Source organism: Chlorocebus sabaeus, chromosome 24 (assembly GCF_047675955.1).
Source record: "Chlorocebus sabaeus isolate Y175 chromosome 24, mChlSab1.0.hap1, whole genome shotgun sequence".
In the NCBI taxonomy this organism is placed as follows: Eukaryota; Metazoa; Chordata; class Mammalia; order Primates; family Cercopithecidae; genus Chlorocebus; species Chlorocebus sabaeus.
In genome coordinates this window covers 7,563,917-7,581,355 of record NC_132927.1, presented here as the reverse complement: position 1 = coordinate 7,581,355, position 17,439 = coordinate 7,563,917, and the positions used below count along the sequence as shown (strand labels likewise).

Here is a 17,439-nt window from a genome sequence, read left to right as displayed (position 1 = left end):
AATATTTATACAGTTTTATAATGTAAAATGTATATATGATAAGTAATAAGAACAAACTACAGGAAAAAAGACTGTAGGCTGCAGATAAGGAAACAAACGGTACTTTCATGTCTTTTTTTTTTTTTTTTTTTTTTGAGATGAAGTCTCGCTCTGTCGCACAGGCTGGAGTGCAGTGGCACGATCTTGGCTCACTGCAACCTCTGCCTCCTGGGTTCAAGCAATTCTCCTGCCTCAGCCTCGTGAGTAGCTGGGATTACAGGCACATGCCACCACCCAGCTACTTTTTTTGTATTTTTTTAGTAGAGACGGGGTTTCTCCATGCTGGCCAGGCTGGTCTCAAACTCCTGACCTTGTGATCCGCTCGCCTCAGCCTCCCAAAGTGCTGGGATTACAAGCGTGAGCCACCGTGCCCGGCCTGTACTTTCATTTCTATCAGTTGTATAACTTTCAATAGATTACTTAATCCTCTCAGCCAGTGTTCTTCTATTCCAGGTGGTACTGCGCTACCTACTTAAGAATGCTAAGGTAAATGAGATAGTAAATATTAAAGTAATATGGGGAAAAAGCCTACAAATAAAACTTTGTGGTTGTATTATGTATCTATAATTAGTTATATTAGGAGTGGTGGTGGTAGTATTGATAGCACTTTGACCTTGGAGTCTACTGAATATGTGTGTCTGATTTGAAGTCTGGAGTCAGGTTATTAACTTGACTCTAATCCCAACTCTACCATTTGATAGTTGGTTACTTTGTGAGAGCTATTTGAGCTATTATTTTGGTTTCCTCATCTATAAACAGGAACTGATAATAGTATGAATTTCAGGGTTGTTGAGAATATTAAAGAAGGGCTAAATATAAACCACTTAAATGAGCACACAGTAATTTCTAATAAATTCCTAATAAACGTTAACTTCCCATATTTAATTTTATTTAATTTATTTTTGAGACAAGGTCTTGCTCTGTCACCCAGGTTGGAGTACAGTGGTGTGATTGTGGCTCACTGCAGCCTCGAACTCCTGGACTCCAGCAATACTCCAGCCTCAGCCTCCCAAGTGACTGGGTCTACAGGCTTGTGGCACTATGCCCAGTTAATTAAAACAAATTTTTTTTTAGTAGAGACAGGGTCTCATTATGTTGCCCAGGCTGATCTCAAACTCCTAGGTTGAAGTGATCCTCCCGCCTTGGCCTCCCAAAGTGCCAAGAGTACAGGCGTGAGCTACCACACCTGGCCTATTTAATTTTAAAATCAAAATTAAGTTGAAACTCTATGAAATTGAAGTATCTCAGCATTTGAGTTTTTAAAATGTAACTTAATGATAAAGTAATAATGTTTGTCTTAAAAACCTTCTTCATGTGTATATATGAAAGACATTGAAACTGTTCATACTAAACTAATCAATAATATGAAGACATTTTGATTCAAAATGTTTTCCTTTGCAAATGCCTTTCGGTTACTTCAGAATTTTTTATTAGTTAGCCAAAAATATATTTCTAAATTTTGCAACTATCCATATAAAAAGTTTTGCCTAAGTGACAATGTACATGCATTAGTTTTTGTTTTTTTTTCTTTTGCAGTGATTACCATTTATTTTTATTTTCATATTTACAGATTGAAATCAGCAAGGGATGTGGTTACCAGAACAGGACACTCATTGGCCTTGGGGTCCCTACATAGGTATTTAGGAGGAATAAGTTCTTCTCAACACCTAAATTCTTGTATTGGAATCCTTTATACTTTGGCACAGGACAGCACTTCCCCTGATGTGCAGGTGGGTACCTCATGTGATACTTCCCTTGAAATTCATGATTTGTAGATGATGCAGAATGTGTTTATGTTGAACATTAATAATTTGTGAATATGATTTTCCCCCCATAGTAATTGTGGAAGCCATTGTTAACCTTGATGGATTTTTAAAATTAAAATCTTCTCCCACACTCAGAATGTCTGAAGTCAATTTCATTGTGTTTTTCTGAAAACGTATCTCTGTTCCATCTTAATAATAGCACTGGGCTAGAAGTAGTGGCTCACGCCCATAATCTCACACTTTAGGATGCCGAGGCAGGTGGATTGCTTGAGCTCAGGAGTTCAAGACCAGCCTGGGCAACATGGTGAAACACTATCTCTACAAAAGATACAAAAATTAGCCAGGCATGATGGTACGCATCTGTGGTCTCAGCTACTCGGGAGGCTGAGGTGGGAGGATGGCTTGAGCCGGGGAGACAGAGGTTGCAGTAAGTCCAGATTGTGCCACTATGCTCCAGCCTAGACAACAGAGCCAGACGCTATCTCAAAAAATAATAATAATACTAAATAATAATAATAGCATCTACTATTTTAAAGAACTTAATAGGTACCAGGTGTTACGATACATTCTTCTAAGTCTCGTAGTAATTCTCTTAGTCCTCGTAATAATTTATTAGGGTGTATAGCCCGTTATGGGGAAATAAAACTGAGGCTTAAGAAGCTAAGCAACTTGCTTACAACTGAAAAGTTAATAAATCATGGAATCAGATCAAAAACACAAGTCATGGACTCCAAACTCCTGTTCTTAACCACTTTATTCATATCGTTGTACATATCTTACCCATTTCTGTCAATAAAATCATCATTCTCCTATCTTAAATATGGAATGATTTTTATTTCTCCTGTTCTTTTACTCCCCTTCTGTCATCTTATCTGTCTCCCTTATTAATGTGTGCCGAATTACTGTCATAGCCTCCTAATTCGTCACATTTTTAGTCCTTTTCTTTCCAACTCTCTCTAGATATAAGGCTAAATTCATTTTCCTAAAAGATTTTCATCTTGTCACTTCCCTGCAGAAAAGCTTGACAAAGTGCTTATTGCTTCTTGAATCAACTTCTTTATTCCAGTCCCATCAACTGACCCCATAGATGTTTTCTGTTATTACTTCAAAGTGTTCACTTCTACAGATGATTTATCCACATGTCATTCTCATGTCTACATTTACATTATTTTCTTTTTCTCTTCTCTCCTTACATGCCTATTTGATATTCTACATCTTTTAGTCTTTTAAGATCCAGTATAACCACCATCTCATCAAGCTTTAATCCAGTTAGCTTTCCTTCTCTGAATTACCATATTACTACTTGCCTCCTCCACTTCATCTAGTACTTGACTGAATTGACTTACAAGGTTTCCATTTTTCACCCGTCTTTATATATAGTACTTTTTGCTTCTGTTATATTCTTCTCTCTTCAACAAGTCTATTCTGAATGTGCCTAGTTTTATATTGAATACCTTTTTTGTTGATTAATTCATATACTTTCCACAGCTCCCAGTGTCATTTCTGAATTTTCTTGATTGCTGTCTCTCACCTAACAAATAGAAGCTCATTTTTGCAGCGTTTAAAGTACTGTAAGCTTTCTTATACATCCATTGATAAGAGGAATAAAACTTTTTCAGTTCATTTTCTGAAGAGAGAGCTTTTAATTTACTTCTTGTTATAGAACATTAAAACATACACAAAATTAGAAAGTATACTATAATGAATCTATTATACCCATCACCTAACTTCAGTGGTTATCAGTATATGGCCAGTCTTTTTTCATTTAAACCATTGTGTGTGTGTGTGTGTGTGTGTATCTGTGTGTGCGTGTGCACCTGTCATAAATGTACATATCTATGTACAAACAGTACATTATGTAAACACCACCTGAAATCAAGAAACAGCCCATTATCAATACCCCATACACACTTCTCATACTGTCTTCTAGTTAACTACTTACCCCCACCAAGGATAACCACTATCCTAATTTGCAACTGCATAAATTTGTTTTGCCTGCTTCTGTACTTTATGTAAATGGAATCATACAACATATATTCTTTTATGTCTGGCTTTCTTCACTCAACATTATGTTCAAGAGATTTGTCCATATTGTTGAATGTAATTGTAGATTTTGTTGCATCTTTTTAAAAACTTGAATTTTCATTCTTTCTATAGATTAAACAATAAACAGTTTTTCAACCAACTAGATTTGATTCAAGCTGTTAGCTAAAGTACCAACTATTACTTGCAATTCTTAATGATGAACTATATCATTCTAAATTGGATGATTGCCTCTGAGTTGGAAGTCCTCCATTTCTCTCCGCATTAGTAGTAGCATACACATTTGCTGTTACTTTATTACTTGCTTCAACAAAAGAACAACTTAATATATTTTATGTTTCTTAATGCTGCTGTAATGTTTTTAATTGTTTTTCTTTGTCATTACAGACCTGGGCATTACACTCTCTATCACTGATCATTGATTCTGCTGGCCCACTGTATTATGTGCATGTGGAACCTACCCTTTCTCTTATTATAATGTTGTTGTTAAATGTGCCTCCTACTCATGCTGAAGTTCACCAAAGCCTTGGTCGCTGTTTGAATGCCCTTATTACCACGTTAGGTCCAGAGCTACAAGGTGTGCATAGCTGCTTTTGTGATGTTTTGCATTAAAAATAATACACATAAAAATGAATTCAGTTCGTGGTCTGTATGCTTGGCACATGATAGGTGCTGTATGTTTTGTTAAATGAATGTATAAATGCCGTTCAGCCTGATTTATCTTACCTTGAAAAGACACAGTACAATATTTCAACAATTACGTATCTCCTAAAGATACCTTCCTTAACAGTTAAAATGACAGACATGAAGCAGAATCATCCAAAGAGCTCTGATCTCTCTTTAAGAAATAAATGGCTAAGTCCAAAATTTCAAATATTGCAAGCTGTTCAAATTGCATAGTATTACATGATTATAATACATGAAAGTAATTCTTAACTAATACAAGTGAGGCTAAGTTTATTGGCAATTTCTAATTCCACTTTTTATGAAAATTTGGTATAACCTACTGATAGTCTTAGGTTCTTCTTTGCCTAATAATTTGTGTTGCAATAAACTTTTCAAATTAAGAATAACTAAAGTAGGTCAGGCACAGTGGCTCACACCTGTAATCCTAGCACTTTGGGAAGCTGAGGCAGGTGGATCACTGGACCTCAGGATTCGAGACCAGCCTAGCCAACATGGTGAAACCCTGTCTGTAGTAAAAATACAAAAATTAGCCAGGCATGGTGGTGTGCACCTGTAGTCCCAGCTACTCGGGAGGCTGAGGCAGGAGAATCACTTGAACCCAGGAGGCAGAAGTTGCTGTGAGCCGAAATGGCACCACTGCACTCTAGCCTGGGCGACAGACTGAGACTCTGTCTCAAAAAAAAAAAAAAAAAAAAAAAAAAAGAATAATCTAAAAACCTGTCACTTAGATTATCCCTACTTTTGTAGAAGAAATCGTAAGTCACAGATTTGTAAGCTCAAAACTGAAAGTAAATTTTAAAACCTGTAATATATGTTTAAAGAGTAATGTTTTTATAGGCCAATTATTAAAAGCTTTCTGCTTTTTATTTTAGGTAACAGTACTTCAATTTCTACCTTAAGGGCCTCCTGTCTACTGGGTTGTGCAGTAATGCAAGATAACCCAGACTGCCTTGTTCAAGCTCAGGCCATCTCTTGCCTTCAGCAGCTTCATATGTTTGCTCCACGACATGTCAACTTGTCTAGCCTGGTTAGCTGCCTCTGTGTGAGTATAAAATTGTAAACCAGTTCTTAGTTTCTTTTATTTGAATCTTAGATTTATCCCAGTACACCTTTTAATTATCCTCTAGACTATGTACAAAGTTGTATGTTATATACATAGCTATTTCCCCTCAGTTCTAGTCTCTTTGGGGAGTAGGGGGCAGCTTTCATGTAATCAGCTCCTAAATCTCTTTTATATTGATTCATTTTTCTCCCATTAATGTTGAAATTGATATTTGGAATATTTATCATAAATCAGTAAACATATATTGGGTGCTTATAATGTCCCATGTACTATATGCAAAACTTTATGTGGTCACCTGTCTCTTTTTTTCTTCTTTTTCATCTATTCTGAGTTATTACAAAGTTCTTTGCATCCCAGATGGAGAAATAACACTTTTCCTTAGTATTCCAGCAACATATACATCAATATCTGGCTTCTAATATTGTATCTACTGAATGTAGAAAGATAAAGGCCATCAGCCAGAAGTTCCTTTGAAGTGGTTCGTTGTCATTGGTTTTAAGACTTCCCCTGGCCAGGTGCAGTGGCTGACGCCTGTAATCCCAACACTTCGGGAGGCCAAGGCGGGCAGATCACCTGAGGTTGGTTTAAAACCAGCTTGGCCAACATGGCGAAACCCCATCTCTACTCAAAATACAAAAATTAGCTGGGCGTGGTGGTGGGCGCCTGTAATCCTAGCTACTGGGGAGGCTGAGCCAGGAGAATCGCTTGAACCCAGGAGGTGGAGGTTGCAGTGAGCCGAGATTGTGCCATTGGCACTCCAGCCTGGGCAACAAGAATGAAACTCCGTCTCAGGAAAAAAAAAAAAAAAAAGATTTACCATGTCACCAGTTTCTATCTGGACTTGCCTCAAAAATTGAGTTGCATTTGGAATTATAAATTGGCACCATTGCTTTTCAACTTTTTCTACTCCTGCAGTGTTTGTAGCACACTCCCATTAGTAACGTGACTGTTGAAAATTATATAGACCTTTCATTTTCAAGCTTAAGGCAAAATATGCAGTATTTCAGAGCTTGAAAAACCTTAGAATCTTAAAAATCTGCCATATAGATTATCCCTACTTTTGTAGAATGTTGTTTGCATTATTAAAATCAATCTTCTCAATAAAAAGATAAACTGAAGACCAAAAATAACTTAAAGTAACACATCTAGCTCACCTAAGTGGTGGCTAAATCTACATTGCAGGTTTCTGGACTCCTCCTTCAGTCCTCATTTCATTATTCCGTACTATCTTTGTAGATCTTATGGATAGATCTTATCTCAACTCTGCCACCTTCTAGCTGTGTGCCTTTAGGGAAGTCCCGTAATCTCTTCTAGCCTCAGCTACCTTGTCTGCAAAAAATGAGGATTACACAAAATGCTGCTTGTAAAGGCACATGTCTCAGGCATTTAATTAGTACTCAATAATGGTAGTTGCCCTTGCTGTCTTGACATGTGTCTTCAACACACAGTATATTATTATATTAATTATTGATACTGATAGTCTTATGAAACTATTTATTTATATATTTTTAGAGGCAGAGTCTCACTTTGTCATCCAGGCTGGAGTGCGGTGGTGCAATCATAGCTCACAGTAGCCTCGAACTCCTAGGCTCAAGTGATCCTCCCCCCTCAGCCTCCCAAGCAGCTAGGACTACAGAAATGTACCACCACACCTAGCTAATTTTTTTTCTTTTTTGTAGAGACAGGATCTTGCTATGTTACCCAGGCTGGTCTTGAACTTCTGGTCTCAAGCCATCCTTCTGCCTCAGCCCCACAGAGTGCTGGGATTACAGGTGTGAGCCACCATGCCTAGCCCGATAAAACTTTAAAGAGAATGTGACTGACTTTCTGATAGAAACTTTTGTTCCTGTATTTTTTTAGATCTGGGTCAATCGTTCTAGGGAAAACAGCACTTACAGGAAAAGGATTTTACCTATACCATTCAGGGATTCTTCCCCAGGAATATTACTTTTATGTTTCAAGAGCCATTCCTAAAACCAGTTATTGGAAAAATTTTTTGCCCCTTTGCATTTGATCTTTTACTCTCCATTTAAATTTGGTGATACTGCCATTTTTACTTCTTGTCTTATATAGAAGATTTCCATTAATTACCTTTAAAATTTCTCCTTTACCTGATACATGATTTTTTTTATTAACTAAAGTTTATTGAGAAATGAAGAGCAAGACTAACCCATTAATTCATGATGAATAAAATCTGATCAGCTGGGCACAGTGGCTCACACCTGTAGTTCCAGCACTTTGGGAGGCCAAGGTAGAAGGATCATTTGAGCCCAGGAGTTTGAGACCAGCCTGGGGAACATGGTGAGACCTTGTCTCTACAAAAAATTTTAAGAAAATTACCTGGGAATGACGGTGTGCACCTGTAGTCCCATTACTACTTGGGAGGCTGAGGTGGGAGGATCACTTGAACCCAGGATATTGAGGCAACAGTGAGCCCTGATTGCGCCACTGCACTTCACCTTGGGCAATGGAGCAAGACACTGTCTCAAAAATATAAATAAATAAAATCTGATCAAACTTACTAAGTTTTTTCCTTTCCCAAATCAAAAAAGGGTACATATTACTGCAGGAAAATAAAATAGGCATCAAAAAAAGTTACACATGAAAAAGAACAGAGATTATTATATTATCAGACTTTTGGGTACATTCAGAGCAAGTAAGAAAATCTGAAGTAACAGTTACAAATCATATGTTAACTCATAATATTCAAGCTGTAAAATTATTTTTTAAATACACAATCATAGTCAAAAATTATTACTATAATATATTAATTTAGTGTCTCAACATTTTGGTTAGTAATTTATTCTGAATTTATTAGATTGAATTTATTGTATTTTAGAATATTCACCAAAGTAAGGAAATTGCATTTCATCATTAGGTAAAAGTCTTACAGGAAGGAATTTTCTTCTAACTGCATGCTCTTTAACTTCCATACTGAACTTGGCCTTAGCTACACTAGCAATTCTGAATATTCTTAGTTTCAAAACTTGGCTTCTAAGAGTTAAACCCTAATTAACTTCTGATGAGGTAAACCATTAACTTTGCCTCTTGCTGGACACCTGTTTCATGTGAATGCAATCCAGAACACTCCTCTCACGCTCATGTCTCCTTTATTGGGTTTGATACTGAAGCTTAATCAGAGATTCCAAAGAAAAACCTAAAATTAATCGCGTGTACGTTTTAAAATTATATATTTATGTCTTAGAGTTCTTGAGTTGACTATTTTCAAGAACTTGGCTCAACTCGTTTTGTTGGAAAATAAAATATTTGTGACGAATTTTTAAGCTGAAGCTAAGCCAATTTGAATGATAACTATCAACATTTATATTTTAATGCTTAGCTGACTGTTGTCAAAGTCATCCTAATATTTTTTGGTTTTGTCATGACTGGTGTGTCATTTGTTTTTGTGCAGGAGATCTTGTTGGATAATTCTGTGTTGGTAGGTCCCTGACCCTTGATTCCTAACTTTTTTTGAGTTTTGCGGTGCTGTTTCTTTGTGTCATTTTTTTGGTTGTAGATGTTTGTTTTCCTCTGCATCTCTTTGTTTAAGCGAACCATTAATGCTAAGTCCAGTATGTGTAGCATGTTTCGTGGTGTTTATTTGATACCAATATAAGCAAATCCTTCCTAACCTTCTCCAGCTGGTGCGCTCACTCCTTGCACTAAATTTGGTCTCCTTTTTATTTAGTATATTCATTTCAGAAAATAATTGTAGTTACAGTTTTATTTAATTTCTGTATTTTGCCTGCTTTGTTTGTTTGCCTTAAGCCACTGTATTCCTCTTCCCAATATAAATGCTGGAGAATGACATGGAGACATTAAGCCTCCTATTTTACTTTGTGAGATAGCCTTCAATCTGTTTTCTACCAAACAAATAAAGGGTACTTCTAAGCATGCTTTTTCTAAAAAATGTTTGACTAGCCTGAATAAATGCTGCACCTGCTTTGTATTATATGCTTGTAAAACTCCAGTTGAAATAACTAGTAGATTTATTAACTTTTCTTTAAAATTGTCTTGTAAAGTGCTTTTTTGGTCATTGTTGTTAAATACAACAGTAATCTTGGGAATGAATAAATGTAATCTTTTTATATTTTAACTTCTCTGTTATCCTAACCTGCTAACAATATAGTTTCTAAACATGGGATTACATTATACCTTGAGACTTTTCTATGAATGGCATTCCTCTCTATCCACTTTTGGGTTCATAATACAGCTTGAAGGTATAACAGAACATCCTTACAAAGCTATTCCTGCACTCTATCCTGGGTAACAGAGTGATACTCTGTCTCAAAAACAAAAAACAAAAAAACAACAAAAAAAAGCTGCTCAATGATAGATGCACAAATTTGTTCTGTTTCTTGGCTTCTGATAAAATGTAGAATTTGGCTCTCTTTGCATGTGTTTCTTCTTGTATATTCTTTTTTTCTTTTTTTTCTTTTTTTGAGACAGTTTCATTCTGTCATCCAGGCTGGAGTGCAGTGGTGCAATCTCAGCTCACTGCAACTTCTGCCTCCCAGGTTCAAGCGATTCTCCTGCCTCATCCTCCCCAGTAACTGGGACTACAGGTGTGTGCCACCATGCCTGGCTTATTTTTGTATTACTAGTAGAGACAGGGCTTGACCATGTTGGCCAGGCTGGTCTCAAACTCCTGACCTCATGTGATCCACCTGCCTTGGCCTCCCTCAGTGTAAGCCATCATGCCCAGCCCAGGCTGGAGTGCAGAGGCATGATCTCGGCTCACTGCGACCTCCACCTCCCAGATTCAAGCAATTCTCCGCCTCAGCCTCCCGAGTAGTGGGGATTACAGGCACCTGCCACCATGCCCTGCTAATTTTTTTGTATTTTTTAGCAGAGACAGGGTTTCACCATGTTGGCCAGGCTGGTTTTGAACTCCTGACCTCAAGTAATCCGCCCACCTCAGCCTCCCAAAGTGCTAGCGTTACAGACGTGAGCCACCACACCTGACACTCTTCTTACATATTCTTAATAGCTCCTACTACCTACCTTTTATTTCCTCCCAAAATGTAGCCTCTGCTCTTTACAAAACTTCATCTACTTCAGTCCTGTTTTTCCCACATATGCCATATCTAAAGATCACTATAGAATTATGCCATTATTTCTCAAATTTTACTTTGAAGATCACTACCATAATATGCATATTTATTTTGTAGACCATACCAAACTGATCTTTACTTTCCTAGTTAGTACAAAATTTAAAATCTTAACTTTATTTCATATATGAAATCACTAAGAATTTTTATCCATTAACCTTCAACTTGTAACTGAAGTATATTACCAGTCTTATTTGCCATGGGTAGCTACAGCCTATTGATACTTACATGGCATCTGTAAGATGTGTACATATATGTATTCTATCAATACATGAATATGTATTGATATATATAAATTTGGTATTCTGTAATGCTTGTCTCTAGAGAGCATTTTTGGTGAATGTTTTCTGCCTTTATTGGAAAATGCGTTTACTTTATATGTTGTCTGATTAAAATATTATTGTTAAGAGACTACACTAATAATAACTAACATTTACTATTTGGCAGGTACTGTGGTAAGCACTTTGCATGTTACTTTGTGTTAATGTCACAATAGCCCTGAGAGATGCAGTAGTGTTACAAATGAGGAAACTAAGGCACTCTAGAGGAGTTAAATAATTTGCCCACGGTCATACAGCTAGTAAGTGATGGATCTAGGACTCAAATTGAGACGTTTTGACTAGAACCTCCATTTTAACCAATATGCTGTATTGCCTGTATGGATTTGTATAAATTTCTGCTTAGAGAATGATAAAACATTATAATATATCTGCATGAACACAAATGTATGAACTGCAACAAAATCCTTTCCATTGTAGTTCTTTTTTTCTCTTAAAACTCTGTTTACTCATATAAATTCTGCCTTCTGACACTGCCAAAAGACTTTTGCTTAGATTTATGAGTAGTGCATAATCTAGTACACATATTACCTATTAAGCTGTTTCTAAGTTATATCATCAGAAATATATTCTAGAATAGTTTCAAGAAGTTCCTATGTATTTATAAATTGTGTCCAGCCCACTGATGGGCTGGACAGAATCAGGAAGGGGTCCAGTGAATATCTATTAGGCTCACCGAGTGCCAACAAGAATTTTAGCTCTGTCATTCCTTAAATGGTATTTTTCAGGTGAATCTTTATAGCCCCTACTTGTTACTGAGAAGAGCAGTACTGGCTTGCTTACGTCAGCTTGTACAAAGAGAAGCAGCTGAAGTTTCAGAACATGCTGTTGTGCTTGCTAAGGATAGCAGAGAAGAGTTGACTCCAGGTAATTCTCTTGATCAAGATTATGTCCAGGTCCAATGATTATTTTTATTTTAAATTTTCCATATATACATGAGTTTTGAAACAGTTTAAAAGTTAATGTGTCTTAAACCTGCTACAAGAAAGAATTGCTAACAGTTATTCCAACCAGTGATGTTACTGGTTTAGAGCAGTGGTTCTCAAACTGGTTTTCAAACCAGCAGTGTATACCTCACCTGGGAACTTGTTAGAAATGCAGATTGGGACCCATCCCAGACCTACTGAACCAGAAATCTGGGAGTATTACCTGGCAATCTGTATTTTTAAATCCATATTTTTACAGTCCCTATGTTAGTGTAGCTGTGTGCCACATAATGGCATTTTGGTCAACAACAGACTGCATTTACAACAGTGGTCCCATAAGATTATAATACCATATCTTTTTTTTCTATGTCTTGATACACAAATGCTTACCATTGTGTTATAATTGCCTGTAGTATCCAGTACAGTAAGTTGTTCTACGGGTTTGTAGCCTATGAGTAATAGGCTATGCCAGATAGCCTGTGTGTGTGTAGTCTGTACCATCTAGGTTTGGGTAAGTACACTCTATGATGTTCACATGACAATGAAATTGCCTAACAACACATTCTTCAGAACGTAATCCTATTAAGGCATGCATGACTGTACTAAAGTTTGAGAGCCAATGATCTAGAGCAAGTTTTTTCGCAGCAGTCGAATGAAATGTGATTAGCCCTTAAATAATTTATCACACATACCTCTGTTTGCCGCAGAATCTCACTTTCATAAAATTTATTATAGTTACGTCTGCTACAAGTTAAAGAGTTTTTAATGCCCCTTCTTTTACATTTTAGAGCTGAATTAAAGGATTTCTTAACCAGTAGGGATTTAAGTGTATATCACTTCATTTTAAAACTATTATATGAATAACCTGAATTTGCATATGAATTCAAAGAAACTACTAGCCTACAAAAATAGTAATAATAGGCCAGGCGTGGTGGCTCACACCTGTAATCTTAAGCACTTTGTAAGGCCAAGGCGAGAGGACTGTCTTAGGTCAGGAGTTCAAAAACAGTCTGGGCCCAGACACACTGGCTCATGCTTGTAATCTCAGCACTTTGGGTGGCCAAGATAAGAGGACAGCTTGAGGCCAGGAGTTCAAGACCAGCCTGGTCAACATAGTGAGACCTCATCTCTATTTTTAAATATATATATATTTTATACATATGTGTATATATTTCGTGTGTGTGTGTGTGTGTGTGTATTTAAAAAAACACCCTGGGCAACATGGCATGACCTCATCTCTACAAAAAAAATTTTAAATTAGCCAAGTGTGATGGTACACATCTGTAGTCCCAGCTACTAATTAATCTGGAGGCTGAGAGAAGAGAATTCTTGAGCCCAGGAGTTTGAGGTTGTTGTAAGTTATTATGCCACCACACTGCAGCCTGGGTAACAGATCAAAACACTGACTCTAAAAAAAAAACAGTAATTATCTTACACTCTGGCCAGTCGCAGTTGCTCACACTTGTAATCCCAGTACTTCGGGAGGCCAAGGTGGGCAGATCACCTGAGGTCAGGAGTTCGAGACCAGCCTGGCCAACATGGCGAAACCCCATCTCTACTAAAAATATAAAAAATTAGCTGTGTGTGGCGGCATGCGCCTGTAGTCCCAGCTACTTGAGAGGCTGGGGCACAAGAATTGGTTGAACCCAGGAAGGGGAGGTTGTGGTGGGCCAAAATTGCACCACTGCACTCCAGCCTGGGCACCAGAGTGAGACTCTGTCTCAAAAAAAAAAAAAAAAATCATTTGTGTGTATAGTTTTCCAAGTACTGTCATACTTTTAGAAAGTCATAAACTTCACAGAGCTTTTCAGTATCTTAAGTTTTTAGATCCATAATATATTTTACTATCAATAACAGTTCTTTAAGTAACAGTTTTATTCTTACATTAAAATGTTTAGGGAGCGAGCCAGTTGTGGTGGCATGTACTTGTAGTCCCAGCTTCCTTAGAGGCTGAGGTGAGAAGATCACTTTAGCCCAGGAATTCAAGGCCAGCCTGAGCAACATAGTGAGACCTTGTCTCTAACAAAAACAAAAACAAATTTTTTGCTTCAACTTGCATAAATCAGCATGACTGGGCTGCTATACAGGCATACCTATACACAATACCTAGTATTGTGGGTTTGGTTCCAGACCCTGCAATTAACCAAGTCAGGAATTTTTTGGTTTTCCAGTGCATATCAGAATTATGTTTGTACTATACTGTAGTCTGCTAAGTGTGAGATAGCATTATGGCTAAAAAAGCAATGTACATACCTTAATTTAAAAATTCTTTATTGCTAAAAAATGCTAACCATCATCTGAGCTTTCAGTGAGTCATAATATTTTTGCTGGTAGAGGGTCTTGCTTCAGTGTTGATGGTTGCTTAATCAGGGTGGCGGTTGCTAAAGGTTTGGAGTGGCTGTGGCAATTTTGGCCATTTTCTTTTTCTTTTCTTTTTTTTTTTTGAGACAGAGTATTGGTCTGTCTCCCAGGCAAGAGTGCAGTGGCGCCATCTCGGCCTAGTGCAAGCTCTGCCTCCGGGTTTCTGCCATTCTCCTGCCTCAGCCTCCCGAGTAGCTGGGACTACAGGCACCCGCCACCACACCCGGCTAATTTTTTGTATTTTTAGTAGAGATGGGGTTTCACCATGTTAGCTAGGATGGTCTCCATCTCCTGACCTCGTGATCCACTCGCCTCGGCCTCCCAAAGTGCTGGGACTACAGGCATGAGCCACCACGCCTAGCCGGCAATTTCTTAAAATAAGACAGCAATGAAGTTTGCCATGTTCATTGACTTCCTTTCATGAAAGATTACTCTGTAACATGCAATGCTTTTTTATAGCATTTTACTTAGAGTAGAACTTTGAAAACTGGAATTAATTCTCTCAAACCTGCTACCACTTTATCAACTAAATTCACGTAATATTCTGAATCCTTTGTTGTAATTTCAACAGTGTTCACAGCATCTTCACCAGGAGTAGATTCCATCTCCAAAAACCATCTAGAATGATGAATCCTTTCCGGAGGTTTTCAGTTACTTTGCCCAGATCCATCTGTCTGTGGCAGCTGTAGCCTTACAATGTATTTTTTAAATAAGACAACTTGAAAGTCAAAATGACTCCTTAATCTGCAGAATGGATATTGTGTTAACCGGCATGACAATGTTTATCTCCTTGTACCTCTCCATGAGAGCTCTTGGATGACTAGGCGCATTGTCAGTGAGCAGAAATATTTTGAAAATAATCTTTTTTTTTTTTTTCCTGAGCAGTAGGTCTTAACAGTAGACTTAAAATATTCAGTAAACTGTGTTGTAAACAGATATGCTATCATCCAGGCTAGATTTGGCATAATTCTTTTATTTATTTATTTTTTTGAGACAAGGTCTCTCTCTGTTGCCCTGGCTAGAGGGCAGTGGCACGACCTGGGCTCACTGCAGCCTCTACTTTCCAGGCTCATGTGATCTTTCCACCTCAGCCTCTTTGGTAGCTGGGACTACAAATGAATGTCACCTCACCCAGCTAAATTTTTTTGTGTGTTTTTTGTGGAGATGGGGTCTCACTTTGTTGCCCAGGCTGGTCTTGATCTCCTGGGCTCAAGTGATCCACCTGCCTCAGCCTCCCAAAGTGCTGGGATTACAAGTGTGAGCCACCATGCCTGGCCTGAAACCTCTTTTTTCAATAAATTACCCAGTCTTGGGTATGTCTTTATAGCAGTGTGAAAATGGACTAATGTGAAGGACACACCCGTACATGATCACATACCTAAGAAAATCAATTTTGATTTACAGCCCTCACATACATTTCCCTAGTCATCCAAAAAAATATCCTTTATGATTCCTCACCTCCTCACCACCACCTAAATCTAAGATCCAGTTATGACTCACATTACCTTAGCCATTATATCTTTTTAGATCCCTAATCTGAAACATTTGTATCACCTCTTTCTGATCTTTGAAAGATAATTTCTCTTTTAAAATAGCCTAATACCAACAAAACAAAACACCCACAAAGGCCAGGCACAGTGGCTCATGCCTATAATCCCAACACTTTGGGAGGCTGAGGCAGGTGGATCTGAGGTCAGGAGTTCAAGACCAGCCTGGCAAACATGGTGAAACCTCGTCTCTACAAGTAATACAAAAAAAGTTAGCTTTTTTTGAGGGGGGCATGGTGGCACATGCCTGTAATCCCAGCTACTGGAGAGGCTGAGGCAGGAGAATTGCTTGAACTCGGGAGGCAGAGATTGCAGTGAGATTGTGCCACTGTACACCAACCTGGGTGACAGAGCAAGACTGTGTCTCTAAAAAATAAATAAATAAAATAGAATAGCCTACTAATAATATAACCTTTCAAATCTACATACTTTCATAAATGCTAGATGAGTTAACTCTTCAAGAGAAAATGTATTTTTTTGGCATTTTCAGAATTAAAGGTAATAGTAGATGCTAGATCAAGGCTTGTATTTCCCCTTTGAGGTATTACTTTGTAGTAAGAATATTGTATAGTGATATGTGTTTATTCAGTAGTCCCAATAGCTTAGTTGTAGTAATTAAACAGTGTTTTCCATATAGTGGTTGTTTTCTGTTTGGGCTTTACTCTCACATTAATGTATTTTAAAGCTTTATACCAGAATAAGGAAAACTTAATTATGTTTATTTAAAATTAGAAAATAATTATACTGGGCCAGGCGTGGTGGCTCATGCCTGTAATCCTAGCACTTTGGGAGGTCTGGGTATGCGGATCACCTGAGGTCAGGAGTTCAAGACCAGCCTGACCACTGGTGAAACCCGTCTCTACTAAAAATACAAAAGTTAGCAGGGCATGGTAGTGGGCGCCTGTAGTCCTAGCTGTTCGGGAGGCTGAGACACGAGAACTGCTTCAACCTGGGAGGCGGAGGTTGCGTTAAGCTGAGATCACACCACTTCACTCCATCCTGGGTGACAGAGTGAGACTCTGTCTCAAAAGGAAAAAATAAATAAATAAGCACTGAATAAAATTTATAAGTATTGAGCTGGGTGCAGTGGCTCAGACCTGTAATCCCAGCCCTTTGGGAGGCTGAGACAGGTGGATTGCCTGAGGTCAGGAGTTCGAGACCAGCCTGGGCAATGTAGTGAAACCCCATCTCTACTAAAAATACAAAAAATTAGCTGGGCGTGGTGGTGGGTGCCTGTAATTCTAGCTACTAGGGAGGCTGAAGCAGGAGAACCGCTTGAACCTGGGAGGCAGAGGTTGCAGTGAGCCGAGATTGTGCCATTGCACTCCAGTCTGGGCAACAAGAGCGAAACTCCATCTCAAATAAAGAAAAAAAAAAAAGTTTTATAAGTATTGGACACTTATTGGGTAAAACTTTTTACCTGATTAAGAAAACATATTAATAACAACATATTAATACTTTTTTTCAATGACATTACATAAATTACAGCTATATAGAGTCATAAATAATCCCAAAATTCAAGTGTGAACCAAAATGGATCTCACTAGATTAAAGCACA

At 37.8% G+C, this 17,439-nt stretch overlaps 1 protein-coding gene across 5 annotated transcripts in view; it reads left to right on the top strand.

Annotated features, from left to right (window-relative positions):
* HEATR5A (HEAT repeat containing 5A) overlaps positions 1–17,439 on the top strand; it is a 156,146-nt gene that overhangs the window by 102,439 nt on the left and 36,268 nt on the right. For all 5 annotated transcript variants that reach the window (XM_073010895.1, XM_073010893.1, XM_073010892.1 and 2 more), the window contains 4 exons: positions 1,610–1,769; positions 4,236–4,425; positions 5,408–5,577; positions 11,776–11,914. In XM_073010895.1, coding sequence (XP_072866996.1) covers positions 1,610–1,769; positions 4,236–4,425; positions 5,408–5,577; positions 11,776–11,914 — 659 coding nt within the window. The remainder of the gene's footprint in view (positions 1–1,609; positions 1,770–4,235; positions 4,426–5,407; positions 5,578–11,775; positions 11,915–17,439) is intronic.